Raw genomic sequence first — 27,334 nt, forward strand, 5'->3', positions numbered from 1 at the left:
ACAAACACGTGTTATTACTTTGCAAGAGGTAGGAGAACTTCCCTGCTCTTTATTGTCAGTGCAGTGAGAACATGCATACTTTCTAAATTCCACCTATGCTTTGTAGACTATGGCAGAGATGTTAAAATGCAAAGTCCATTGCTGAACTACATTTTAATTGGATTGTGCACACATTCTGTTTTTGTTTTTCTGCTTTTGCCGTAGAAGTTCCAGCTATCCCACTTGCTGCTCGGAGACCATGATGTCCCTTTGACATGTTTAGAACACGTAGTAACCGGTAAGACTGGACCTTTATCATTTTTTGTCATTTGTCTTTTGACACCGTGACGGTCATTTGCTCTACCTTGTGATAACGAGAGCACAGCACAGGCTGTGTTTTGCGGCACAGCAGATTAGCCTCTTGTTGTGGATGACCCCATTGTCCACAGAAGGAAGTGTTGTGTTACACGAAAGAGGAAAGCTTGTTTCTCGCAGCTGTGAACTGGCCTTTTAACACTCAGCTTTGTCTGGATAACAAGATGAGATCAGGCCATGTTTTGGGAAACATTAAATGTAGTTTTCTAGTAGACATCTGACATTTTGTGGATAGCATTTTTTGTAGATCAACATAACTTCCAAGTTTCAACTATTTATTTAATGCTTTTACTTTTTTCAGTGAATGATACGAAGGGGAAGAAAAAGGTGTTGGGGTCAAACCAGAAGCTCAAGTTTAACCCCACTGAGCTCATCCTTTACTGCAAAGACTTGCGGATTATAAGGTTCTGCTTTGATGAGGCTGGGCCAGAGAGTGCTAAAAAGGTAAATGATTTCTGCTCTTCTTGCTTTCTTTGAAGTCAAATAGGTCAACTTGCAGCATCAGTTGTCCATTTTAAAGATTCCATATTTTCACATACACAAAGAACATTTAACACTTTAATAGGGCCTTTCAAAAAGGGAAAATGTTTCACAATATAGCAAAACCAGGCTGTCTGCAGGAGACAATTTGGTCATTGATGATCAAACATGCTTTATGCCTCCATCCATTTTCTGCATTAGTTAATAATATGCTTTTCCTTCAGGATTGTGCCTGAACCATGCATATAAAGGTTTGGCCCTTCGTGCCTCCGTCTGTGACACTGTGGGTTGTCGTTTCACTTCCTGACTGTCTGTGTAGGATCTTTACATGCACACACTGGTGTAGTGCCAGGACCACTTCCTCTATGACAAGAAAAGTTACACCCCCTTTATCCAATGTGCATTACTCTCCTTTAGAATAATACAGATGTGATTTACATGATTACAATCAGCTGCAAGTTTAAACCCACCAATCAATCATGTTTTGTTTCTTACCATTTGTAGTATTAAGGTAAAAATTGTTGTAACCTCAAAACCTGTCAGCTGTTTTATTAAAAGCTCGTATGGCTTAGCACCAATAAAGCTATACATTTTGTTTTTTAACATATGAACTTACAAAGTTGAACCTGTGGTCTCTTGCCGTAGCACCTGGGAGCAAGTTTTCCTGTTGTTTCTTTGCTCATACCTGCACCACATTTTAATAACAACATTCTGTATAGACGGTAGACGGCTTATACCGGGGGTGTCAAACTCAAATACAGAGTGGGCCAAAATTTAAAACTGAACAAAGCCACGGGCCAAGGTTGAACAAATTAACCTTTTAATAGGGACCCAAACAAGTTTTGCATTGAATATTGAACAAGCAAGGCTTATATAACTTTATAGTGACATGCAAAATCGAATTTCAAATAATAATAATAATAATAAAAAAATATCAATGGTATATCAAATACAATTTAAATAAAAATTGAATGCCTCTTTTCTATTTGCAGCCTTCTGAGGTAAATATCAACATTAACTTTTTCCACAGGCTAATACATTTGAAAATAAAATAACAATGAATAAACCAACCATTCAGGACTTTAAACTGCTCAGTTTGCAACACACTGATCTAATCTGATGTGCCTAAGCCAGATAGCTGGCATCTTTTCTTGGATGCTAGCTCATTAATGTCGGGGCTCAGGCTTTGAGCTGAGGCAACCTTCATTATCGAATGAAGGTGTTTATCAGTCATTATATCTCGTAGTCCACCCGGACCACAGTCTTGGGGGCATGCCTTAAAGGCACTGCCTTTAACGTCCTCTACGAGCTGTCGTCACGTCCGCTTTTCTTCCAGTCTAACAACGTGCCAGCCCAGTCACAAGATATGTGTGGCTTCTGTACGCACACACACGTGAATGCAACGCATACTTGATCAACAGCGATACAGGTTACACTGAGGGTAGCCGTATAAACAACTTTAACACTGTTAGAAATATACGCCACACTGTGAATCCACACCAAACAAGAATGACAAACACATTTCGGGAGAACATCCGCACCGTAACACAACATAAGCACAACAGAACAAATACCCAGAACCCTTTGCAGCATTAACTATTCCGGGACGCTACAAAATACACCCCCGCTACCACCAAAACCCCTCCACCCCAGTTTTTGAGAAAATAAAAGTTTCGATCGCATCATTGTGATATTGATCATACACTATTGATATTAGCTCTGGTGACGAGACCGCCAATTTATGGATTCGCCCACATCTTACGTGTTGTGTACTAATTGTGACAATGCTGACGCACCAACAGTTGTCGCTATATTATCCTCTCTCTACAATCTTTGTAATCTACTGGTTATTTTCCTATTAGTATCTGCTTACTTTTTGTTGTAACATGCTTCCATCTACACTTAAAGTTTACTAAGTACTTTTTCTACTGTTGTTTCTGGCTATTTTTGCAGCTAGCTTTGCTATTAGCATGCCTGCTCCTGCTTGCTCTCTTTGTATTTAACCTCATCCTAATACCTGTGATAATGATACTTAAGTAGAAATGCTGTTTATTTGCCGTATTGAAGCTGATTTAGGGCTGGGCTATATGGCCTTTTATTAATATCTCGATATGTTTAGGCCATGTCACGATACACGATATATATCTCAATATTTTGCCTCAGCCTTGAATTAACACTTGATGCATATAATCACACCAGTATGATGATTCTATGTGTCTACACTAAAACATTCTTGTTCATACTGCATTAATATATGCTCATTTTTAACTTTCATGCAGAGAGAGAAATCACAACTAAGTCAATTGACCAAAACTGTATTTATTAAACAGTTATTAAGCAGTGGCACAGACATTCATGTAATTTCCAAAACAGAAAGTGCAAGATTGTCAGAGACATTTTAAAACAAGCTATAAGTGCACTTTTGTGAAGGATGTCACCAAGATGACATATCAAAACAACACTAAATTAAAGTGTACTTTTTGTACAGAACGCCACTACAATTGTTAAAAACAAAAAAAGTGCACTTTTGTGCATGATGTCACACAAGATATTTCAATAACTGTCAAATAAAAATGAGCTGCATAATATGTCCTTCGCTATGTGGTAGGTTCCTGCGGACGTTATCTCCTTCTGTTGTTGACTTTTTTTTTTTTCATACGGTGTTGATCCGGAAATAGTTGCTTCGGCATTTTGTTGGTGTGGCACCGGCCGGAGATGTTGACATGCAGAATTTCAAGCACTCCTCATTCTGTAGCGGGTGACGGGTGATGATGCTACATTAGCAGTGCTGCTACTTTTTGTAGCAACGCTTTTGCCGCATAAATGTTGAACATATTCCCGCTTGAAGCCAAACCACCGCCGGACGATGGATCCCGTGCTGTTTTTCTTGGTAATTAATTCTTCCTCCATTTGTTACCAGATTTGCACCTGCTCTCTCTCTCGTATTACCACCCGCACCTCACTGTTAGCATCACAGCTAACTTTACCATGTCGCTACTTCTCTGCTCCGCGGGAGCGTGTGACGTTGCACACGTGACGTGTGTAAGAAGGTGCGCTTGTTTAAGTCTCTGTGAGAAGGAGAGACAAGAAAGAGTGGGAAACGCATGTAGGGTAATGCCCGCAGCTAAAAGCAACTGCGTGAGAATGTATACTCGAACATCACGATATAGTCATTTTCTATATCGCACAGAGATAAACGCGCGATATATCTAGTATATCGATATATCACCCAGTCTAAGATGATTATTAATTTAGAAGAATGGCTCCACACTTTGTATGGAGACACACAATTACTACATCCCCAGTTATCGAGTAATCTATCGATTAGTTTGTTCGATTAGTCGTGTAATCGGATAAAACACACTTTATAGCCTCAATGAGTATTTTAGGGAAATGATATAGTTGAAATAAACTTTCCAATGTATTTTTAGCATTATATCTTTCATTATATCTTTCTTACGGCTTCTAGGACGTAATGACGTAACACATGCACACGCATTAGCTTTTGGTGTTGTTAGCTAATGTTAGGGATTTGGATAGTTAGCGTTAGCTGTCCCTGAATGTATATTCTATCATAACAATATGACTGCAAATTGTTTGTTGCTTCACTTGGACTGCTTTTGTATGTGTGCACACTCCTTGTGCGTGCGTGTGGAAGAGACAGGGTGAGTGTCCACTAGGGCTGAACGATTTCAGGAAAAAATCTGATCACGATTTTTCTGACAGAAATTGCGATTTCGATTTTGACTCACGATTTCTTTTCAAATCAAGCTTCAGTAACAGTAACAGATTTAAAACATGACAAAAAATGATATACCATGAAAACATTAAATGCTATGTAATGCAAGGATGAATACTAAAAGGTAAGAATTGCTTCAAACATGTATTTATTAAGAAACATGCATGTACATTCTCCAAAGTTCTTGACCAACAGCAGTTATTAAAACTAAAGAACTAAAACCAGTACAAAAACCTTAATTATGTTAAGATAAATAAAAAAGTTTAAGTTAAATAAAATACAAAACAATTCCAACACAAAAAGCAATGCTTAATATATAATAAGAAAAACAAAATTCAACAACTTCAATAAAGGAAAAAAAGGATCCTGACCTTATGTAAACAGTCTTATACTCAAGTAGGTAGGTCAGTCTTTTATGGCTCAAGAGAGCTAGCCTATCAACATCTATAGCAGCAATTCAAGTACTTTATTCAACCCTGGAAGAAACCTGAACAATATTTTAAAGTGAAATTGAAAAGTAATGGTAATAAAGAAAATACTATTACAAAAACAAAATGACCCAACCTCTGCCCTTCTGAAAAATATGTCAGACATTAAAATAGGTGGGTCATTCATTTACCGCTTAGCAGCACCCAAATATTGCACATCTATTCTGTTAACAATAGAACATAATATTCCTGAAAACTAGCATTTATCTTTTTTTTTTTTACAAAAACTGACACCACAAGTCAGGGTAAAGTGCAGAACAAACACAATCTAAAAAGTACTTTAACAATAATACTTGCTTCCCTGACATCTCTACATCACTCTTCACAGATTTTTGGTCAAGAAAACTAGCATGTCAACCTTTGATGGTTTAAGACATGAGCGCTGACATGTGACAACATTGCCACTAGCACTAAACAATCTTTCTGATGGTGAACTGGTGGCTGGTATGCACAGAAACTTGCGAGCCAGTTTGTTCAACCATGGAAAGTTAACATTGTGCACTCTCCACCAGGCCAGGGGATTGTCCTCTCCATCAATTGTAGGAGTTATCAGGTAGCTGTTCAGCTCTGCATTAATGGCATCCTCCAACTGCATGGTGGTGGAAGGAGGAGGCACAGACGGTCTGCTCTTGAAGAAGCTGCCCAATGACCGCTTTCCCTTCCCCACAGTAGATGGCTCTGCCTCTGCTGCACCCTGGGGCATGGCCTCTGTAGTGCTGACACGGGCCCTCTTTTCCTGCAAAACACAGAGATGAGAGCTGTCAAAATTTTGCAGGCTGATGTCATTTTGAGCAATTGAGCATTCTATGTAAACATTAAAAAATGCCAATAAATGTAATAAGACATATCACTTGTATTGATGTGGCATTTTGTATTACTAAACTACACATAGAAACAGGACAAGTCACCTTTCGTGCCACCTGTTCCATTTCGATCCTCACTCTTTCTTTGATGTCTGGGACATTCTCTGCTCTTATGTAGTCAGTTTTGAATCTAGGATCAAGGAACGAAGCAATATCTAGTAGCTCCTGTGTGGCTGGGTCGCTGTATTTATCTTCAATATAGCGAAGAGCTCTTGACTTTATGTCCCTGGTAAGATCTGGGTCGTCTTTGTCTACAGTCAGGATCGATGTCCTCAGGAGATGGAGGACTGGCTTCAGGTAGGACACACTTACATAGGCTTCACCGGACAGGGCATCAGTAAACTCCTGAAGAGGGCCAAGGGCATTGTTTAATGACTCAAGGACATCTGTGTCCTGCCAAGTGGGGACCAGGTGACGTGTCTTCTTGTCTTCAGATAGAACCTGAGACAACGCCTTACTCTGCTCCAACACCCTCCCAATCATCCTCTGTCGTGAGCCCCACCTCGTCGGACACTCTGTAATCAGTGAGTGCTCCGGTATCTTCAATTCTTGCTGTGCCTTTTTCAGTGCGGCCTTCTTTTTCCAGCTATGTGAGAAATGTCCAACCAGCTGCTTGCAGAGTCCTGTTGCCCGTTTAACTCTTACATCATCTTTAACAGCATTTTCTGGACAAGAGGGGAAAAAAGAATATAGAAAACCATATTATAGACAACAGAGGGTAAAGCAATAATCAAAAGCACATAACACATTATTCATCATTATTCATCATCTAATATTGATTATAAATCTGTTATTATAATTTTTAATTTGTAAGGGATTTAAAGAAAAACATTAAGAGAAAAACTATACTGACTATACTGAAGGCAACAAGCACCCATCACATTAAATCTGTACCATCATTAGCTACATTCTAGCATGTCTCAAATGTACAAAAATATTCTAAGTAAACAAAAACAAACAACAACAAAAACACAGACATACACACACAGACAGAGACAGAGACAGAGACACACACACACACACACACACACACACACACACACACACACACACACACACACACACACACACACACACACACACACACACACACACACACACACACACACACACACACACACACTTACCAATTGCAAGATGTAGCCTGTGGCCAAAACATTGAAGCCTGGTCCACTGATTAAGCTGCACAGCTTTGACGACGTTTGCTCCATTGTCAGTTGTGATGCACGTCTGGTCCTCCTCTTTCAGACCCCAGCTTGCTAGACACTCTCTTAATCCGAGGGCGATATTCTCTCCTGTGTGATCCATGGGAAAGTATGCTGTCTGCAGGCAGCGACTTTTCAACTCAAAGTCGTCATTTATGTAATGCAAGGTCAAGCTAAGATACGGTTCGCTTGTTCTGCTTGACCACATATCGGTAGTTGTGGCGTAATAAAGCACATTTTTCACCTCTCTTTCCACTTTTTCCTTGCACTCGGCGTAAAGCTGTGGGATGGCGACCTGGTTGAAATAGGTGCGGGAGGGAATCTTGTATCTTCTGTCCAGCGTGTGGAGGAGGTTTTGAAATCCCTCTTTGGTAACGGTGTTAACAGACACCATGTCTTTGCCAATGTAGTGTGTTATGGCGGTCGTTATCTCCTTGTGTCTGCGGCTGCTCTTCTCATAAGGAGTTATACTGGCAAACGACGCTGTAATTGTGGTATGTTTGCTACAATGGGCTGAATCGCTCGGGGTTGACTTTTCACCGGACTTTTTGGTCATACATTCGTCGTGTAACTGCCGGTGGTGATTTTTCAAGTGCCGGAATAAATTAGTCGTGTTGCCTTGGGATGTGGCGACTTTGGCCCGACAAGTTTTACAAAGTACCTGTTTCTGATGCACATCTGAAGTTTCGAAACCGAAGTAGTCCCAAATGACAGACGTGCTGCTCTTCTTCTGTATTAAAACTAAATCCTCCTCCACTTCTGACCCGGCGGCAGCAGCCATTTCCTCCAGGACGTTTGTTTCTTCACCAAAGTTGTTAGTGGGCGTGTACCCGGTAGCCTCGTCAATGGCCGCCTCTGATTGGTTAGCGTGACGGCATGCCCTGCTCACAAGTAGTTTACCACTTCTGATTGGTGAGTTTGACAAGGCATGAGAGTAGCACGAGCAGGCTGCATATACACAACAGACATGTCAGCCAGGAGAGCTAAATAACGTTCGTCTAAAACCGAAGCCTTCACGATCTCAAGATTGAGACTTCTGAAATCGCAATTTCGATCTGAAAACGATAAATCGTTCAGCCCTAGTGTCCACCGTAAAAAACAGTCGATTTATTTGGACCGGTGACATTTTTTATTACGTAAACTTATTAATTGTGAAAAATAATGACTGTTTTAACGCAATTGTGATCTGTTAAATCCATCCATCCATTTTCTATCGCTTGTCCCTCTCAGGGTTGTGGGGGTCACTCATGATAACATAAGTTAGCCAATGGTGTTCTTGCTTTAGTTTTGCTTTGAAAAATGTCAGTGCGAGCAAGTTGCAGACAGCCACTTTAATGTGATAATCGAAGCCTTCTACATTATCATGATATCATTGACCGTATTTGGCCTCTGTGAACTTTTGTGGTGCCGACTTTTGTTGAAACTGAAAATGTTCTTTCCTCCAACATGGAAGTTGTGGACATGACGAAATGTGTTTGCCCTTCCTCACTGCTGTGGACTGTGGGTATTTACGGACACAATGTTAGTAATTACAGTGTGAAGTCAAAACTGGCCCTGCCTCTTTTTCCCTCTTCACAACACATGGAATTAGGCCAGCCTATAATAGTTTATTTTGCCATAGTAAATTACAGAGTTGGACACTCCCTAAGCGCACACGCACACACACACGCACACACACACGCACACACACACACACACACACACACACACACACACACACACACACACACACACACACACACACACACACACACACACACAGTGTTTTCTTTGGTATCCTCATGCTATTCACAGCTTCTCTACTGAATGGCCTGCTTTGTGCGTCTCCAGTCCAATCCAGAGCAAAAGGATCCGTTCCCAGGTTGCGCTTGTTCTTGTGTGGAAGCCTTTTAGCTGGCTTTTGTACTTGAATGAATCTAAATTGGCGATAAAACATACTCTGTCTCAGTGTCAACAGTAGTTCTGTTTTTTGTAGGTTTGTCTGGCCATTGCTCACTACTCCCATCCAGCTGATCTCCACCTGCTGTTTGGCTTCGAGTATCAGGGGCGGCGTTACCATGAATGTAAAGGTTCTAAAAACACTTAATTCTCATCACAATGTATTCTTCAAAATGTAGTATACCCAAAGTGGTCTTCCTTGTTTTGTGTAAATGTCATCAAATTCTTGTTTCTGTGTTCGCAGCTGAAAGACTCAATGGGTCTGTCCCACGAGGTGGATTACAGACAGCCATTTTTGATCGGCCATCTGACTGGGATAGAGAGATCAAGAGAACGGGCGCCTCTGAGTGGAGAGTGTGCTCTATCAACGAGTTTTATTGCGTTTCCTCAAGGTTTGAGCTGGTGTTATTTCTTCAGCGTAATAAGATGTTAAAGGAAAGTATGCCTAGCACCTCCTAGAATATTATTAACTGTCAAAGTTCTCCCTGTAGTCTTACTAGGTATGTTTTGGCAAGACAGTATATTTACACTGTAAACTATTTAGTGTTTCAATGTAACATGCAAGTCTCCAGTTGACAGTAGGTGCCAATGAGCAGAGGTGACCTCATGGTGGGGTTGCACGTGGAGTGTTTGATATGTACACACAATATTAGTTTAACGCATGAGACAGCTGTAGACAATGTCTTTCATTGTGTTTATGACTTTTTTCCTGCTTTTTCAGCCTTCCAGAGTTCATTGTTGTTCCAGTTTCTCTAGCAGACCAGGATTTGAAGCAGTACTCTATTTACTTTACTGACAACCGCCTTCCAGTGAGCGCCTCCTCCAATATTTCCAATTTTACAATCAAATTCACTTTATTTCACAATTTGAATGCTATTTCCTGGTTGTAGCTTTGGTGCTGGAATCACCCCAATGGAAGTGCTCTTCTGCGCACAGCCAGTGTGTGTGACCCAGTCCAGCAGAAGAAGATTGAGCAGAGGTAGTACTAATTACTTTTTCATTCTCTCAAAACTTGTTAAAATGGGTACACACATAAAGACAATCGGCTGTTTTTGTCCCGATTTTCCCTCTTCTGACCAAAGACAGAAAACTCCTGATTATCTGACGTCTTTAAGCGGAACTGCACTTTTTTTTTATTTTGGCTATCATTTATAATCCTTATGTGAGACAAGAAACATCGTTTTTCTCTTTTTTAAATAAATAAAATACAATTCATAAAAATACAACATAAAATCTCTTTTAGAAAATCTTTGTGTGTACCAGCCTTAATGCATGGAAAAATATGTATTGATTTATGTAATGTTTTAGTTCAGTTATAGTTGAGATTTTAGTGGTACAAATGTTGGTCTACATTGTCAAAATATTGTTTGTTGTGGTAGGATCATCACTGCCATCACAAAAAGCAACTTACAGTGCAGCGAAGTCTTCAGTTCAGATCTGGACAAGTGTCTGCCCAACATCCAGGAAATCCAAAGTTCATTCATTAAAATCCGACAGATCTGCGTCATAGGTACGCTTCCTTATTTCCCTCTGGAAGCATAAGGAATTTGTCAGCATGCTTGTGTGTTTCATATTCAATTATTGCTCTGTTTTGATTACATGCAGATCCTTTTGAGGAGTCTGAGGAAAGGTGGCTTTCAGCCATTGAAAACTCTCGATGGCTTGAGTATGTCAGGTATGGAAACAATTGGCCATTGTACGATAGTGCCTTGTTATTGAAAATCTTTAAAAAAAATGCTTCAAACAAGCACATCAAATTAATTGCTAACTTCCTAGTCATGGCCTCCCTATTATACATTGAAAATGTCCATGTTTTATTGAATGAGTTCTGCAGTGAGAATGAACAGGAAGTACTGATTGTTCTTTTTTTTTAAAAACAAAACATTTTTTTATGCCTTCCGTCTTGCAAATTTAGAGCCTTCCTGAAGCATGCAGCTGAGATGGTTTACCATTTAGAAGGGAGGAATGTTTCAGTCGTTCTCCAAGGTAAACTTCTCACTTCATACTTTGTTTTCATTTGCCTTTCAATGGCATGCTTTTGATTAATCTACCTCATAGACTGCAGGATTTATTTAGTCTTTTTCCCTTATGTCATCACTACAGAGGAAGAGGACAGAGACCTGAACTGTGTGGTGTCCTCCTTGGTGCAGCTCATGTTGGACCCTCACTATCGGAGCTTTTTTGGATTTCAGAGTTTGGTGCAGAAGGAGTGGGTGATGGCCGGCCATCGCTTCCTTGATAGATGTAACCACTTAAAAAAGAATGACAAAGAGGAGGTAATTGTCTGACTCTAAGCAGCAATACACTCCCGTTTTACAGCCTCTTAAGCGTTTTGTTTTCCCTCTTTTCTTTTTTGTGAAGTCCCCTGTGTTCATGCTGTTCTTGGACTGTGTGTGGCAAATGATGAACCAGTATCCAGCTGCATTTGAGTTCACAGAAACCTACCTGACCGTGCTTAGTGATAGCATGTGGATTCCGCTCTTCAGCACTTTCCTCTTCAGCTCTTCTAAACAGCGTGCGCAATGCTTGATGGTAAGAAGCATTATCGAAAGCCTTTTTTTTTTTTACCCTCAAGTATTTGGTAAATTATTACTGTTATTGGCGTTGTAAATATGAAATAAATATTGTTATAGGTCAAGCTGACAACGTATTGTGTGATGTCAGTTGTTGGACATTATGTTTTCCTTCTGTGCATGTTTTATCACTGACAGGAAGACATTCAGCTTACAGGAAGACATGAATTATCTTGTCTCATTTTGGCAGGACTTTGCTAGGAACAAAGCGATCCCGCAAGGGGAGGACCCAGTCGTGTACTTCCCCCCTGTTTGGAACTGGTCACAGCAATTCTCCTTGAAAGACCAAACTCTCTTCAATAACCCCATGTATGTTGGCAAAGGAGCTTCCTGTGTTCTCAATGGGGAAGTGAAATGCTTTAGGCGCACAAAGGTAAGCAATAACCAAAGCTTTTCATGTCTGCTGAAGAACAAATGAAGAATGATGGATAGGAGAACATGACGCTGTCCAGAATGATGCAGGCGTTTCTCCAGTGCATGTCTGCATAATCCTGTCATGATTTATGATAATACAGGGTATCGGCAGGGTCTTAAAAAGTGTAAAATCAAATAAATAAAAGTTAAGACCTAAAATGTCTATAATTCTATCAATATCTCATTAAATGGCTTAAATCTGACCATGAAAGGTCTTAAAAATATATTAACGTAATGTTTATTTTAAAACAAAAGCATAAACGTTTTGAGGGCACCATTCGGATCTACAAAACCTGTGCAGCCCGGTCAGAATTGATAAACCAGCGACTGTGCTGTGCGCACACAGAGGTACATTACAGCGGAGCTTAGCTAGCAGCAGAGATTATGAAAGCCCAAAGTTAGGTAAGTGCAAGTTATATGATTTGTGGCTCCATAATAAACAATTAAATGCACGATTGAAGCCGGTGGATGGGAATATCTATGGATGGTAACGTACACTACCGTTCAAAAGTTTGGGGTCACCCAAACAATTTTGTGGAATAGCCTTCATTTCTAAGAACAAGAATAGACTGTCAAGTTTCAGATGAAAGTTCTCTTTTTCTGGCCATTGTGAGCGTTTAATTGACCCCACAAATGTGATGCTCCAGAAACTCAATCTGCTCAAAGGAAGGTCAGTTTTGTAGCTTCTGTAACGAGCTAAACTGTTTTCAGATGTGTGAACATGATTGCACAAGGGTTTTCTAATCATCAATTAGCCTTCTGAGCCAATGAGCAAACACATTGTACCATTACAACACTGGAGTGATAGTTGCTGAAAATGGGCCTCTATACACCTATGTAGATATTGCACCAAAAACCAGACAATTTCAGCTAGAATAGTCATTTACCACATTAGCAATGTATAGAGTGTATTTCTTTAAAGTTATCTTCATTGAAAAGTACAGTGTTTTTCCTTCAAAAATAAGGACATTTCAATGTGACCCCAAACTTTTGAACGGTAGTGTATATTGTTTTCACCGACGTCACAACTCTCGTCAGGACCCAGATATGGAGCCTTCGTGGAGGGCTGCATCTGTGAACATTGCAGTGAAAGGGAACATAACAATAATAAATAAGTAGAAAAGAGCTTTCTGGTGTTTAAGCATTTTGTTTTCCGATGTGAAATAGCAGTGGATGAAATCATATTCTTACAATTAATTCTGGGCCTACAATTTCCCTTCATGTCTTTTCACTTTTTTGTCAATGTAGATATGAAATGGTCTTAAATCTTATTAATTATGGTCTTTAAAAAATCTTACATTTTAGTTGTCCAAACATGCAGATTCCCTGAATTCATTCATTCACTTTGCTGCAAATTTTGAGTTGACAGTCGAAAGCTAGTGCTGCTTCTGCCACACAGAGTGCTGCCATCTTACAGAGGGCTTCGTGTAACAATAAATATATTAATGTTAATTTGCAATCGCTTCATGATATTATTATACGATTACCAACGTATTGGATTATATTTTTGAATGAACAAATTGATAGATACCTTGCTTTGAAATCACAAGCCAGGGAGACAAGCAGATACAGTATTTAAGTTTTTATTTTTTCAAACAAAAATATTGTTTGGAATATACTGTATGTTAATGGTTGTTGCATGATCAAATAATATTTAAGAATAATATTTAAGTTAAAAGACATGCAATTACATGCAGCATATGCAGTTTTTCTGTCAAAAGAACAAATACATTTTGTATGAAAGATGAAGTGCTTTATTGACGCACATTATTTCCAAGCTTTCACGGGCCACATACAACAATGTTGTAGGGCTGTAACTAATGACTATTTTGATAGTCGACTAGTCAATTATTATCTTAACGATTAGTCGACTAATTGGATTATGAAGAATAAACCTATTTAATGGCTCTAACTAACAATAAAGATGACTAATTTATTCAGAAATAGGTATTTATACTGTAACTGTGCTGCTCATTAGGCTGTTACAAAAATTAAAATAACTATTAAGCTTTTTTCCATTTAAAGGGAAACTACACTTTTTGGGGGGTAATTTTGTCTATCGTTCACGATCCTGCTTTGGGGTTTTTTGCATTCTAATTTGTAATAATCGTCTCGTTCTAGGTAGCCAGCTAATGGGAGCAATCCATAATGCATCTAAATCAATCTAAAGATGCCTTCCAAAACCCCCAACAATAATTAAGTAATGTTCCGTAACCTGTATAATAACCGAGCTGTAACGATATTATTATTGTAAGAGCAAACACTGAGGTACTGTTTTTGTAGTGTAGTAACATATCGCCCTGCGATGGCATGCTACGACATTAAAGAAAAAGCAAGGCCGGCAACACTTGTCCTTCTAATAATTTTAATACAAACTGCGCAGACGCTACCAAAAATAAACCGTTTTTTAAAATGTCTTCGTCAGTGTGCAATTTTCAACAGGAAGTGATGCACTTAAATAGTCACAGCTGTGGTCAATCAATTGAAATAACAAATCAAGAACAACTTCAAAAATGAAAGTGCACAAATAATAGACAAAATGGAAAATTGTACAAACAAAATTAAAGGCCTACTGAAATGATTTTTTAAAATTTAAACGGGAATAGCAGATCCATTCTATGTGTCATACTTGATCATTTCGCGATATTGCCATATTTTTGCTGAAAGGATTTAGTAGAGAAAATCGACGATAAAGTTCGCAACTTTTGCTCGCTGATAAAAAAAAGCCTTGCCTGTACCGGAAGTAGCGTGACGTCACAGGAGCTAGTATTCCTCACAATTCCCCATTGTTTACAATGGAGCGAGAGAGATTCGGACCGAGAAAGTGACGATTACCCCATTAATTTGAGCGAGGATGAAAGATTCGTAGATGAGGAACGTTACAGTGAAGGACTTGAGAGGCAACGATGGACGTATCTTTTTTCGCTCTGACCGTAACTTAGGTACAGTTGTGTTCAAAATAATAGCAGTCCCACATCACTAGCAAGATAAATCACTGTTTTTGTTAGAATTTCAACTGCTACACTGCAAGTAAGTTTCTAGAAGGTTTAGTGAAGGTATAGAAAACCAACAGACCCAACAGGAATGATGTGCATGCTGCTGATTCTGTGAAACTGAATCATTTACTGAAAGGGGCGTGTTCAAAAAAATAGCAGTGCTGCGTTCCATAAGTGACATCATTGATTATGTGTAAAAAAAAAATATGTTAAACAAGTGGCCCTTATTTTAGGATCAAGGCAACTGACGCTGCATATGCTGGCTGTGCATTTGTCCTTGGAAAAACAGAGTAAAATGGGTCGTTGAAGACACTGTTCAGAAGAAGAGCGTTCTTTGATTAAGAATTTCATAAAAGAGGGGAAAACCTATAAGGAAGTGCAGAAAATGATAGGCTGTTCAGCTAAAATGATATCAAACACTTTAAAATGGCAGCCAAAACCAAAAAGGCGAGGAAGAAAAAGAAAAACGACTATTGAAATGGATGGGAGAATAACCAAAATGGCAAAGGCTCAGCCAATGATCAGCTCCAGGAGGATCAACGAAAATCTAAGATGGCCTGTGAGTACTGTAACAATCAGACCACGTCTATGTGAAGCCAAGCTAGCAGCAAGAAGCCCCCGCAAAGTCCCATTGTTAAAAAAAAGACGTGTGCTGAAGCGGTTACAATTTGCCAAAGAACACACTGACTAGCCTAAAAAGAAATGGCGTAAAATTTGGGGACTGATGAGAGTAAGATTGTTCTTTTTGGGTCTAAGGGCCACAGACAGTTTGTCAGACGTCCTGCAAACACTGAATTCAAGCCCCAGTACACAGTGAAGACGGTGAAGCATGGTGGTGCAAGCATCATGATATGGGGATGTTTCTCGTACTGTGGTGTTGGTCCTATTTATCGCGTACCAGGGATCATGGATCCGTTTGAGTACATCAGAATACTGAAAGAAGTCATGTTGCCGTATGCTGAAGAGGAAATGCCCTTGAAATGGGTGTTTCAACAAGACAATGACCCCAAACACACCAGCAAGCGAGTAAAATCATGGTTACAGACAAACAGAGTTCAAGTAATGGAGTGGCCAGCACAATCCCCGAACCTTAATCCCATTGAAAACTTGTAGGCTGACATAAAGAATGCTGTTCAAGAGGCAAAACCAAAAAATGCAGAGGAATTGTGGAACGTAGTACAATTGTCCTGGGCTGCAATACCTGTCGACTCCATGTGCCACAGATGTGAAGCAGTTATCAGAAACCGTGGTTATGCAACTAAATTATAGTTAATAATTCTAAGGAAAGTTGAATCTGCAAGCCTTTCTTAGTTCATACAGTACATTTGAGTTTTATAAAGAAAAATGTCAACACTGCTATTTTTTTGTTTTATATTTCTTGACTTTCTGTAAAATATTGTCAAATTGAATTACTTTTTTCCAATTTTCTGGCTTTGAAATAGAATGTGCAGTCTCCCCAATGCATTTGTGTTCATTAAAATACAATTTATTTGAAGAATTTTGAGGTTTACACACCTTTTTAAACACACTGCTATTATTATGAACATAACTGTACAAGCTGGCTCATTGGATTCCACACTCTCCTTTTTCTATTGTGGATCACGGATTTGTATTTTAAACCACCTCGGATACTATATCCTCTTGAAAATGAGAGTCGAGAACGCGAAATGGACATTTAGTGCCTTTTATCTCCACGACAATACATCGGCGAAATGCTTTATCTACGAGCTAACGTGATAGCATCGTGCTTTAACTGCATATAGAAACAAAAAAAATAAACCCCTGACTGGAAGGATAGATAGAAAATCAACAATACTATTAAGCCGTGGACATGTAAATACACGGTTAATGCTTTCCAGGCTGGCGAAGGTTAACAATGCTGTGCTAACGACGCCATTGAAGCTAACTTAGCAACTTAGCAACCGGACCTCACAGAACTATGTACTCTCTCCTTTTTCTATTGTGGATCACAGATTTGTATTTTAAACCACCTCGGATACTATATCCTCTTGAAAATGAGAGTCGAGCACGCGAAATGGACATTTAAAGTGACTTATCTCCAAGACAATACATCGGTGACACACTTAGCTACTGAGCTAGCGCGATAGCATCGTTCTCAAATGAAGATAGAAACCCATCAACAGCCGTGCTCACCTGCATTCCAGCGACCAACGGCACGACGAAGGACTTCATCCGTGGGTTTGGCGGCAAGCATCGGCTAGGCGTAGTAAGTAGTCCTTGTTGTGTTGCTGTAAGTATTGTAATGCCCCGCAGTGGAGAAGGAGTCACACAGACGAGGAAGCGCTGCTCAATCTTTTTATTAACAACTCACGCTCACACACACTCAAGTTCTCCGCCAACTCACTCGCGCATGCGCATTCCCCAAACCCTTAAAGACACAGTACACTAATGCAAATATCACAGATATTACAGTATTGTACTTAGCCGCTAAGAAACCGATCGATCCCACCTACAACGTTCTTCTTTGCAGTCTCCATTGTTCATTAAACAAATTGCAAAAGATTCACCAACACAGATGTCCAGAATACTGTGGAATTTTGTCGAAGAAAACAAGAGGCTTTTCTATCGGGTCCGATGGGGTCCAACCACTTCCGTTGCTTTTGTGACGTCACGCGCATAAATCATATCCAAAGGAGTTTTTCAACCGGAAGTGTGGCGGGAATTTTTAAATTGCACTTTATAAGTTAACCCGGCCGTATTGGCATGTGTTGCAATGTTAAGATTTCATCATTGATATATAAACTATCAGACTGCGTGGTTGGTAGTAGTGGGTTTCAGTAGGCCTTTAAGACTCAGTACAGTATCATAGGAAAATAAATAAAGCAATAAAAAAAAATGTGTGGGCAACCATTATAATGAAAGGAGACTTAGCTCATCAGCACAGTGAAAAAAATAAATAAAGCGCTAGAATAACTATAGCTCCCTCTATTAATAATATAATACTAATAAAGTACCAAAATGGTTACTGGGGTTCAATTCCCACCTTCTACCTTCCTAGTCATGTCCGTTGTGTCCTTGGGCAAGACACTTCACCCTTTGCCTCTGATGGCTGCTGGTTAGCGCCTTGCATGGCAGCTCCCGCCATCAGTGTGTGAATGTGTGTGTGAATGGGTAAATGTGGAAATACTGTCAAAGCGCTTTGAGTACCTTGAAGGTAGAAAAGCGCTATACAAGTACAACCCATTTATCATTTATTAAAATGATGCTCCAACTGGAAGCCATACATCAATCCACAAAAAATATATATGAAATACATGATATGCATATAAACAACTTCAATGAAAACCATTATAGAAAACATCCCAAAAGCAACTCCTCGTTCATCCCTTTAGGGTACTCCGTTTGTAACGTGGACGAATAAAACAATCTGCTCTGACACGTTTATGAGCAAAAATGGGGACCTCCTGAAATACATGACCTATCTGAGGATCACGCTTTAAATGCAATCCTTTAGATCCCCAGTAATATTAGAAAACTTAGTAGCACAAACTAAGCCTGGCGAATTGGAGGAACAAACACTCGATTTCAATAAAGACTTCCTATCAATATTCCTCACCTTGATCAAAGATTGATCAAGAATTTTTCTATCATATCCTTTCACTAAAAAACGATTGCAAAGTTCCCCAGCTTGTTCCTCAAAAGCAATGTCCGTATTACAGATCCTCCTGACTCTTAATAATTGACTATATGGGAGACCTTTCTTCAGAGCAGGTGGGTGGAAATTAGAATAGTTTAAAAAACTGTTAGTGTCAGTCTTTTTCCTGTACGCGCTCGTGTTCAAGTGTTCATTTTTAACTACATTCACATCAAGAAAATAAATTCTGACTAAATTCAAGTGAAAACTTAATAGATGGCATTCTCGAGTTGATCAGTTTTACGCGTGCTATTAAGTTTGCACGTGTTTTAGTACACACAAACCTTTAGTAAACCAGGCCCTTGGAGTAAATAAGATGTTTTTTGCGAAAATATAATGATTTTTAACGAGAAAAAAAAGCACTGATGGGAGGTGTTTTCCCACAAATTTAAGAAAATATCATTTGATCATAAATTCACAAATATGCGGGTCTTTGAAAGCTGAATCATAAATAGGTGGGGACCCAATGTATTCAAGATATCCAATTCAAGACATGTAAAACGGCTGCAAGATTTTGAGAAAAACGTAATTGCGATTTTTCTTTCCAAACTTCGATTGCGATTCGATTTCTGATTTTTATATTTCGTACATAGAACTGTGAAAATAGCGAGTGAAAGAAGACATTTTACTTTTAGACTGTCAATCAACATATTCTAATCTCAAGGTGCCACACATTAGAACAATATGCAGGCATGTGAAATGTCATTGAAAACGCGGAAATGCGCCTTCTTAAACATTTCCGCGTCAAAATATCATTTCCATGGTTTTTAAATGAAATATAGCAAAAACAAATACGATCCAAACAAAATTTGTTGAATGCTCCCCTCAGCCGCAGGCACTCACTGTTCCTCTTGCCTAAATGCTGCACTGAGCTGCAGGACAGGGAGCCAATCTCGGTAACACCGAAACAAGCTCGTGAGTTAGCATCATGTAGCTATCTTACATTTTGTCGCCTGCGTTGGCTCTACTGCTAATCATATTTGGATGATTACAATTCGAACACTATTGGTTCCGCAGCAATTGTAGTTGTAGAGCATTTATTAGTAGCCAGCAAAAGGTATATTTTTGACATGACTGCTTGTAAACAGAGGTCACAACAGCGGAAGTATATTACCTGAGGCGTGGCTTCAGGATAGAGTTGCAAAATGGGAAATGTTTTCTGAGTTCTTTGAATGCACGTTGTAGAATTTGACTTTACATTTTCAATGACGATAATGTTAGTAAATGATCTACTAAAAAAACAAAACAAAACATTGGACATGTAAGTGTCAAAAAGACAGCCAAAAGAGTTTGGTATAGATGAGAATAAATAAAGGTAAAATATAGTGTAGAAATGCACCCAATTGCAGGAAATGTAGTTTTGATTTTCAAACTTTTCTTGCGGGTTTGCGTGGCAGCAGTTTGTGATGATAGAAATGTTCCTCTTTTTTGTCAGTTTTCCTCTTTTTTTCTCAAAGGCTGCTCACATGCCTGAATGTGTGATACTTTTCTTTCAAAAATATTTGGCTTTATGCAGACACAGTCAGAGCTTTTGTCTACATCATGCTCTTAAACTGAATAGATAACTGATCAAAACTATAGTGTTTATAATTTCATGTCATCATAATATATAGTAATAATGCAAGTCACCAATTTAAAGGATATAAACTTATTTCTAGAGATGTCCGATAAATGCTTTAAAATGTAATATCAGAAATTATCGGTATCGTTTTTTTGATTATCGGTATCTTTTTTTAATTAATTTTTTTTATTTTTTATTAAATCAACATAAAAAACACAAGATACACTTACATTTAGTACACCAACCCAAAAAACCTCCCTCCCCCATTTACACTCATTCACACAAAAGGGTTGTTTCTTTCTGTTATTAATATTCTGGTTCCTACATTAAATATCAATACAGTCTGCAAGGGATACAGTCCGTAAGCACACATGACTGTGCGTGCTGCTGGTCCAACAATTGTACTAACCTTTAACAGTTAATTTTACTCATTTTCATTAATTACTAGTTTCTATATAACTGTTTTTATATTGTTTTACTTTCTTTTTTATTCAAGAAAATGTTTTTAATTTATTCATATTATTTTATTAATTTAAAAAAAAAGGACCTTATCTTCACTAGGGATGATACTCGAAACCAGTTTTCCCGGTTGTTCGATAAGAAAAGAACCGAGTCCTCGGACTCGAATCCCTTTTTAAAAACCGGTACCCGTTATCGAGACCACTATAGTAAAGAAAAAGAGTTGGTTCTATATTCGAACCCCTCGGAACGAATCCCGTCCCGACCAGAAATGCTCCGTGTGACATCACAAGAAATCAGTCACGTAGCTCGGTCATTAAGCGCAGATAGCGAAAGCAGGAAAAAAATGGACGGGAAAAAGCGCTCCAATGTGTAATAAAGTTCAAAACAAAAGGTATAATCCAATGAATAACTTTACTGGGAGATTTGAGCAGACTACAAACACATGACGAACACTTTTACGACCAACCGGAAACATAGCAACGCACCTCCTTTACGGCAGCTGTCGCAACGTTCTTATAGCAACCGCAGCACATACATATGAGACATGATCTCCCTTTTTCAACTTTTGTTTTTCTTTCCTTGTAAAAAAAACAAAATCACACTGTATATGTGTTGTCTGTCTAATTATAAATAATGCAGACGAGGCGTGTTGGCTGAGTTCTTGACGTTTACTTTCACGGGTGACTACATGCAACAACACTTTTCGGGGCTACCTCGCATGCTCGTCACTCCCGTTGCATGATGGGTAGTGTAGTTGTTATATTCCCTAGCTCATAACATCTTTCCCCCTATAAAGAAATAATGTTAACTCAATAAAGTGTACTTCTTTTTTTAGCTTTAACTTTTCATTTTTTAGCATTGTAACCACATTTGCAAACAACTTTTCTATTCATAGAATTTTCTTTCAATAAAGAAATAAAGTGCAAAAATGTCAAAGCATCATAACAAACAGTTATGTCAAATAGCAGCAGAATTGCACTTTTTGGAGAGCTGTATTATTTCCAGTTTTGTGCCCAAGGGACTGATTTTATTTAACACTAGTATTATTTATACACCTATAGTGATCACAGAGACAGGTTGTTTTTGTGTTACCTTATATATTTGTTTTTCTGAAAAATCCCACTTAATATACTTTGGGTAACAACAGTCAATATTTTTTTTTTTTTTTAGGGGGGCAACAGTCAATATTTTTTTTTTAGATTAAATTGTTTTCTTATATAATAAAAGTGAGCTTTTGTTAAACCAAATGTGTGTTTTTTTCCATATACAACAACCTATCTGGACTCGATAAGAGAATCGATAAGGAATCGGTTCGATAAGAGGATTCGATAATAGACTCGAACTCGATAATTTCTTATCAAACATCATCCCTAATCTTCACCATACCTGGTTTTCCAAATTAGGCATAATAATGTGTTAATTCCACGACTGTATATATAGCGGTATCGGTTAATATCGGTATCGGTTGATATCGGTATCGGTAATTAAGAGTTGGACAATATCGGATATCGGCAAAAAGCCTTTATCGGACATCCCTACTTATTTCTTATTACTGTAAAATTGTTTACCATTGTACTCTAATTGGAAGGTAAACAACTTATAGTTATTCTAAATAAATAATCAAAAACAATTACATGGACTCTCATTTCTGTAAACAAAAATGTAACTGAAATAAATATTGAACATCTTAAAGTGCCTTTTTTTCCCAGTTGAAAAAAACTATGCCGGATTGTCTTTTTTTTTTCATCATGGCATTCTCGCTCATTCGTCAGTGTTGATGGGCTCATGCTACCCATCTGGGTTGAAGCTGATATATTCCCACAACGGGACATTTGGCTTTGTACTCATTTTTTTTCCTTATAATTTTTGTTACTTTGCGGAATTTCTCACTAGTCAGTTGCAAGGAGGGAGGCAATGTCCTTGTGCTTCCTGTGTGTGTAAGCGATGGTCTTTCGTTTAGCCCACTGACTCAAAGATTGTAACTGAGAAGAAGGCTCACTCTGTTCAGTTAGTTCTACTGTTAAATAAACGCACTCAGGTGCAGAAAAGGATGCAGATAGTGAGACCTCTTTCTCTTTCTACCTCTTTGCCTAAGAAAACATACACACATGGATATAGCGGTTTATTGATGCGGGCGAAGTATTTCCACTTCATTTTCATTTATTGTTCGATTGATTGACTTATTGAGAATCGGCTAAGGCCCAGTCATCATTAAAACTTTTTCCAAGGAGCAAGTGGTGTTTGTTATTAGCGTACTGGCTGCCTCCTTGCTGTTTCCTTAAACACATTTGATTGGCTAGGAGGCAAAGGACACAGGGCTCAACAGTTCTGATTGGCAAACATGTCTCTCACTCAAATGCCGGTGATGGAGGAGAAAGAAAAAAGAACCTCTGCCTCTTGGGTTATTTATCGCACTAATTAAAACCTCAATGTCGATTCAATGTCAATTAATCGTACAGTCCTAACATGTAACACATAAACAAATAACACATCACTTTCTCTCCTTCATGAATGTTTTCTTCTGACAGAAATATGGTTCCATCTTGCGAGGGGCCTCTGTATCCCTGCGTAATGGACTGAGAGGCGCCGCGGATGGTCTTACCCGACGAGGCTCTTTGGGGTCAGAGCTAAAGCCAGAGTTCTCAGTGATGAAAGAAGTGGTAGAGAGCCCGTCTGAGCGTTTCTCTAGGGACTGGTTCTCTCGCCCTGCCGACCAACAGGGTCTTTTGATTCCGCTGCTCACGCCCTCTCACGTGACCCTCTGGAAGCTCTACTTTCTCCGCTGGGTGCCAGAAGCCTGCATTCCTATGGGAGGATCCATCACTGCGTACCACAAGCTCTCCCAGCTGGTGGATGAAATAGAAATGTTACGGGACCACCTCAGGCAGTACAAGGCACCTACTCCAGGTGGCACACCTCACCCGAGTCCAAGAGGGCCCCCTGCTGCCCAAAGGCGGATGTACTTTAAGGCAGCTTCCCCAACGGATTTCCCTCCAGAATTCCTTTCCTCCACCTTCCCTTTCACCCCTGTCGGAAACCTGTGCCGCCGCAGTATCCACGGGACCCCTATCAGCAAATTTCTGAATGGGGCGAGGATCTGGCTGTCCACAGAGACGCTTGCTAATGACTCCTTCTAAAAATCTATGCTTATTTAAATTCCTGTTACCACTTTCTTAAATATTCAGATGACTAATAGAGAAATAATTTCTTACTTCTTTATTCTTTGTATGCAACAATTTGTATTATTGATGCAGCATCAAAATCTGAGGATCTTTTTTTTTTTTTAACTTGAGCATCAACAGTTTCCTCCACCATACAAGTTTAACAATTTAGAATGGAGAGGTACAGTACATCTTCCCCATGGCTACTGTGCCCTCATGCTGTGAAAACATTGATTTTGGTTTATTTTCACACTCAAATCTCCCTTAAATTTTTCTTAAGCCAACAGCTCTTTTGTAATATTTTATGATCATCAAATGCTGCATATAGGGAATTTATGATAGGATTATGTGCTCATTAATATGTGGGATTGATGTAGCAACAATGATTATTTTTTCTACACTGATTTCAAAGTGTCCCTTCCATGAAATGTATTGAAGATCTTCAACTTTGGCCTTTATTCCTCAATTCTCAAAGGAACACAACTCAACATAACACTACTAACTTGCGCCAAGAGGTGGAAGCAAGATGGAACTTTGTCAGTTGAATGTAATGGTTAATGTCTGTGTGAGAGCGTGTAAACTTCAAGCTACTTGCAAGTTCTATTGCTTGTGTTAGGCTATTTCTGTGTTTTAGCACATAGTGTGAATTCAGGGTGTCATTTTTAGCTCTTTATAGCAAACATAGAAAAACATTCACACTTAAAGGGGAAAATGTAATTTGTTATGACTTCAATCCGAGGTTAATATTGTCTTTCATTTGAGAGCCCCTTAGAGGCCTTAAGCTATTAACCAGTCTTTTTTTTCTAACTGCTGAACCAAAGAGTGGTTTGTGAAATAGTAAATTGATTTATCAGTGTGATGCTCTAAAAAGGTGTTGATAAGCTTGTAGTATCTAATATCAGAATGACCCATAAATGTAATATTCTTTGGCAATTATGTGCTGGAGTGAGTGTGGCATCTGCCCTGCAAGAATGCTATTAATTGCACATTTTACTCTATTTTGTTTAAAGATGGTTGATTATTATTTTTCTTTTTTTTAATACATATTGTATATGCTTAAATGTTTCAGTTAATATTTTGAGCAATGGTACTAGACATAACTAATACTAATTTATGTGATGTATTTTTTCACCCTTTTCATGGATTTGACTATCCTCTGCTGTATTGTATGACAACTGTGTCTCCACTGTGACTCAGTTCGATATTGAATAGCAGTACTTTTTATTTATTCACATTATGCAAATTATCTCTAAGTGTAGGGCAATGGCTTTTCTTAGGCTTCAGTGCCTTAGGAGGATTTCAGAATCATACTCTGTATCTGGTGATTTGAATCAAGTCTTAAACTGTTAACAGGTACTGCACTGAGAAGGTTTTCCTGGTAGTGAAGGGGGCTCAAACATGTACCAATGACTAATTAATACATTGTTTTTCAGCTGAGGTGGCTGTCTGACTCATTTTTCATTGCCATGTACAGTTGTGTTCAAAATAATAGCAGTCCCACATCACTAGCAAGATAAATCACTGTTTTTGTTAGAATTTAAACTTCTACACTGCCAGTAAGTTTCTAGAATGTTTAGTAAAGTTATAGAAAACCAACAGGCATGACGTGCATGCTGCTGATTCTGTGAAACTGAATCATTTACTGAAAGAGGCATGTTAAAAAAAGTAGTAGTGCGTAGTTCAATTAGTGAGGTCATTGATTATGTGGGGAAAAAAAGGTGTTAAACAAGTGGCACTTATTTAAGGATGATGGCAACTGACGCTGCATGTGCTGGCTGTGCATTTGTCCTCGGAAAAACAGAGTAAAATGGGTCGTTCAAGACACTGTTCAGAAGAAGAGCGTTCTTTGATTAAGAATTTAATAAAAGAGGGGAAAACTTATAAAGAAGTGCAGGAAATGATAGGCTGTTCAGCTAAAATTATATCAAACGCTTTAAAATGGCAGCCAAAACCGAAAAGGCGAGGAAGAAAAAGAAAAAGGACTATTTGAATGGATGGGAGAATAACCAAAATGGCAAAGGCTCAGCCAATGATCAGCTCCAGGAGGATCAAAGAAGATCTAAGATGGCCTGTGAGTACTGTAACGATCAGACCACGTCTATGTGAAGCCAAGCTACCAGCAAGAAGCCCCCGCAAAGTCCCATTGTTAAAAATTAGAGACGTGTGCTGAAGCGGTTACAATTGGCCAAAGAACACATTGACTGGCCTAAAAATATATGGTGTAATATTTGTGGACTGATGAGAGTAAGATTGTTCTTTTTGGGTCTAAGGGCCACAGACAGTTTGTCAGATGTCCTGCAAACACTGAATTCAAGCCCCAGTACACAGTGAAGACGGTGAAGCAAGCATCATATGGGGATGTTTCTCGTACTATGGTTTTGGTCCTATTTATCACATACCAGGGATCATGGATCAGTTTGAGTACATCAGAATACTGGAAGAAGTCATGTTGCCATATGCTGAAGAGGAAATGCCCTTGAAATGGGTGTTTCAACAAGACAATGACCCCAAACACACCAGCAAGCGAGCAAAATCATGGTTCCAGACAAACAGAGTTCAAGTAATGGAGTGGCCAGCACAATCCCCGAACCTTAATCCCATTGAAAACTTGTGGGCTGACACAAAAAAATGCTGTTCATGAGGCAAAACCAAAAAATGCAGAGGAATTGTGGAACATAGTACAATTGTCCTGGGCTACAATACCTGTTGACCGGTGCCAGAAGTAGCTCGACTCCATGTGCCACAGACGTGAAGCAGTTTATCAGAAACCGTGGTTATGCAACTAAATTATAGTTAATAATTCTAAGGAAAGTTGAATCTGCAAGCCTTTCTTAGTTTATACAGTACATTTGATTTTTGTAAAGAAAGATGTCAACACTGATATTTTTTTGTTTTATATTTTAAGTTAACTTAAGTTAAAGTGCCAATGATTGTCACACACACACTAGGTGTGGCGAAACTATTCTCTGCATTTGACCAATCACCCTTGATCACCCCCTGGGAGGTGAGGGGAGCAGTGGGCTGCAACGGTGGCCGCGCCCGGGAATCATTTTTTTGGTGATTTAACCCCCAATTCCAACCCTTGATACTGAGTGCCAAGCAGGGAGGTAATGGGTACCATTTTTATAGTCTTTGGTATGACTCGGCCGGGGTTTGAACTCACAACTTCTTGACTTTCTGTAAAATATTTTCAACATAATTACTTTTTTCCAATTTACTGGCTTTGAAATAGAATGTGCAGTGTCCCCAATGCATTTGTATTCATTAAAATACAATTTATTTGAATAATTTTGAGGTTTACTCACCTTTTTAAACACATTGCTATTATTATGAACATAACTTTATGGACAACTAGGATAGGGAAGACTATTTATCCCACAATGGGGAAAGAAGGGTTGTAGTCAAAAGTTTACATACATTTGTTAAGAACATAATGTCTTGGCTG

General features: G+C 38.9%; 2 protein-coding genes across 6 annotated transcripts in view; one reads left to right on the forward strand and one right to left on the reverse strand.

Annotated features, from left to right (window-relative positions):
- mtmr10 (myotubularin related protein 10) overlaps positions 1–25,326 on the forward strand; it is a 41,967-nt gene extending 16,641 nt beyond the window's left edge. The window contains exons 5-17 of one of the 5 annotated variants that reach the window (XM_062027874.1): positions 205–277; positions 656–798; positions 9,105–9,198; positions 9,312–9,459; positions 9,789–9,876; positions 9,958–10,046; positions 10,447–10,577; positions 10,673–10,742; positions 10,983–11,053; positions 11,171–11,343; positions 11,429–11,599; positions 11,831–12,013; positions 23,257–25,326. In XM_062027874.1, coding sequence (XP_061883858.1) covers positions 205–277; positions 656–798; positions 9,105–9,198; positions 9,312–9,459; positions 9,789–9,876; positions 9,958–10,046; positions 10,447–10,577; positions 10,673–10,742; positions 10,983–11,053; positions 11,171–11,343; positions 11,429–11,599; positions 11,831–12,013; positions 23,257–23,865 — 2,043 coding nt within the window. In that variant the 3' untranslated portion in view covers positions 23,866–25,326. Of the gene's footprint in view, positions 1–204; positions 278–655; positions 799–3,574; positions 3,725–9,104; positions 9,199–9,311; positions 9,460–9,788; positions 9,877–9,957; positions 10,047–10,446; positions 10,578–10,672; positions 10,743–10,982; positions 11,054–11,170; positions 11,344–11,428; positions 11,600–11,830; positions 12,014–23,256 lie in introns of those variants that run through there. The other 4 variants (XM_062027887.1, XM_062027882.1, XM_062027896.1 and 1 more) reach the window with 4 other exon arrangements.
- On the reverse strand, positions 4,561–7,939 carry LOC133635096 (E3 SUMO-protein ligase ZBED1-like). Its single transcript, XM_062027864.1, has 3 exons — positions 7,052–7,939; positions 5,970–6,589; positions 4,561–5,797 (listed from the first exon to the last, which is right to left on the reverse strand). The coding sequence occupies exons 1-3, from the start codon at positions 7,908–7,910 to the stop codon at positions 5,384–5,386; spliced, it is 1,893 nt and encodes a 630-aa protein (XP_061883848.1). The 5' UTR covers positions 7,911–7,939; the 3' UTR covers positions 4,561–5,383.
- Positions 25,327–27,334: the final 2,008 nt, after the last annotated feature.

This window comes from Entelurus aequoreus, linkage group LG02, assembly GCF_033978785.1.
Source record: "Entelurus aequoreus isolate RoL-2023_Sb linkage group LG02, RoL_Eaeq_v1.1, whole genome shotgun sequence".
In the NCBI taxonomy this organism is placed as follows: domain Eukaryota; kingdom Metazoa; phylum Chordata; class Actinopteri; order Syngnathiformes; family Syngnathidae; genus Entelurus; species Entelurus aequoreus.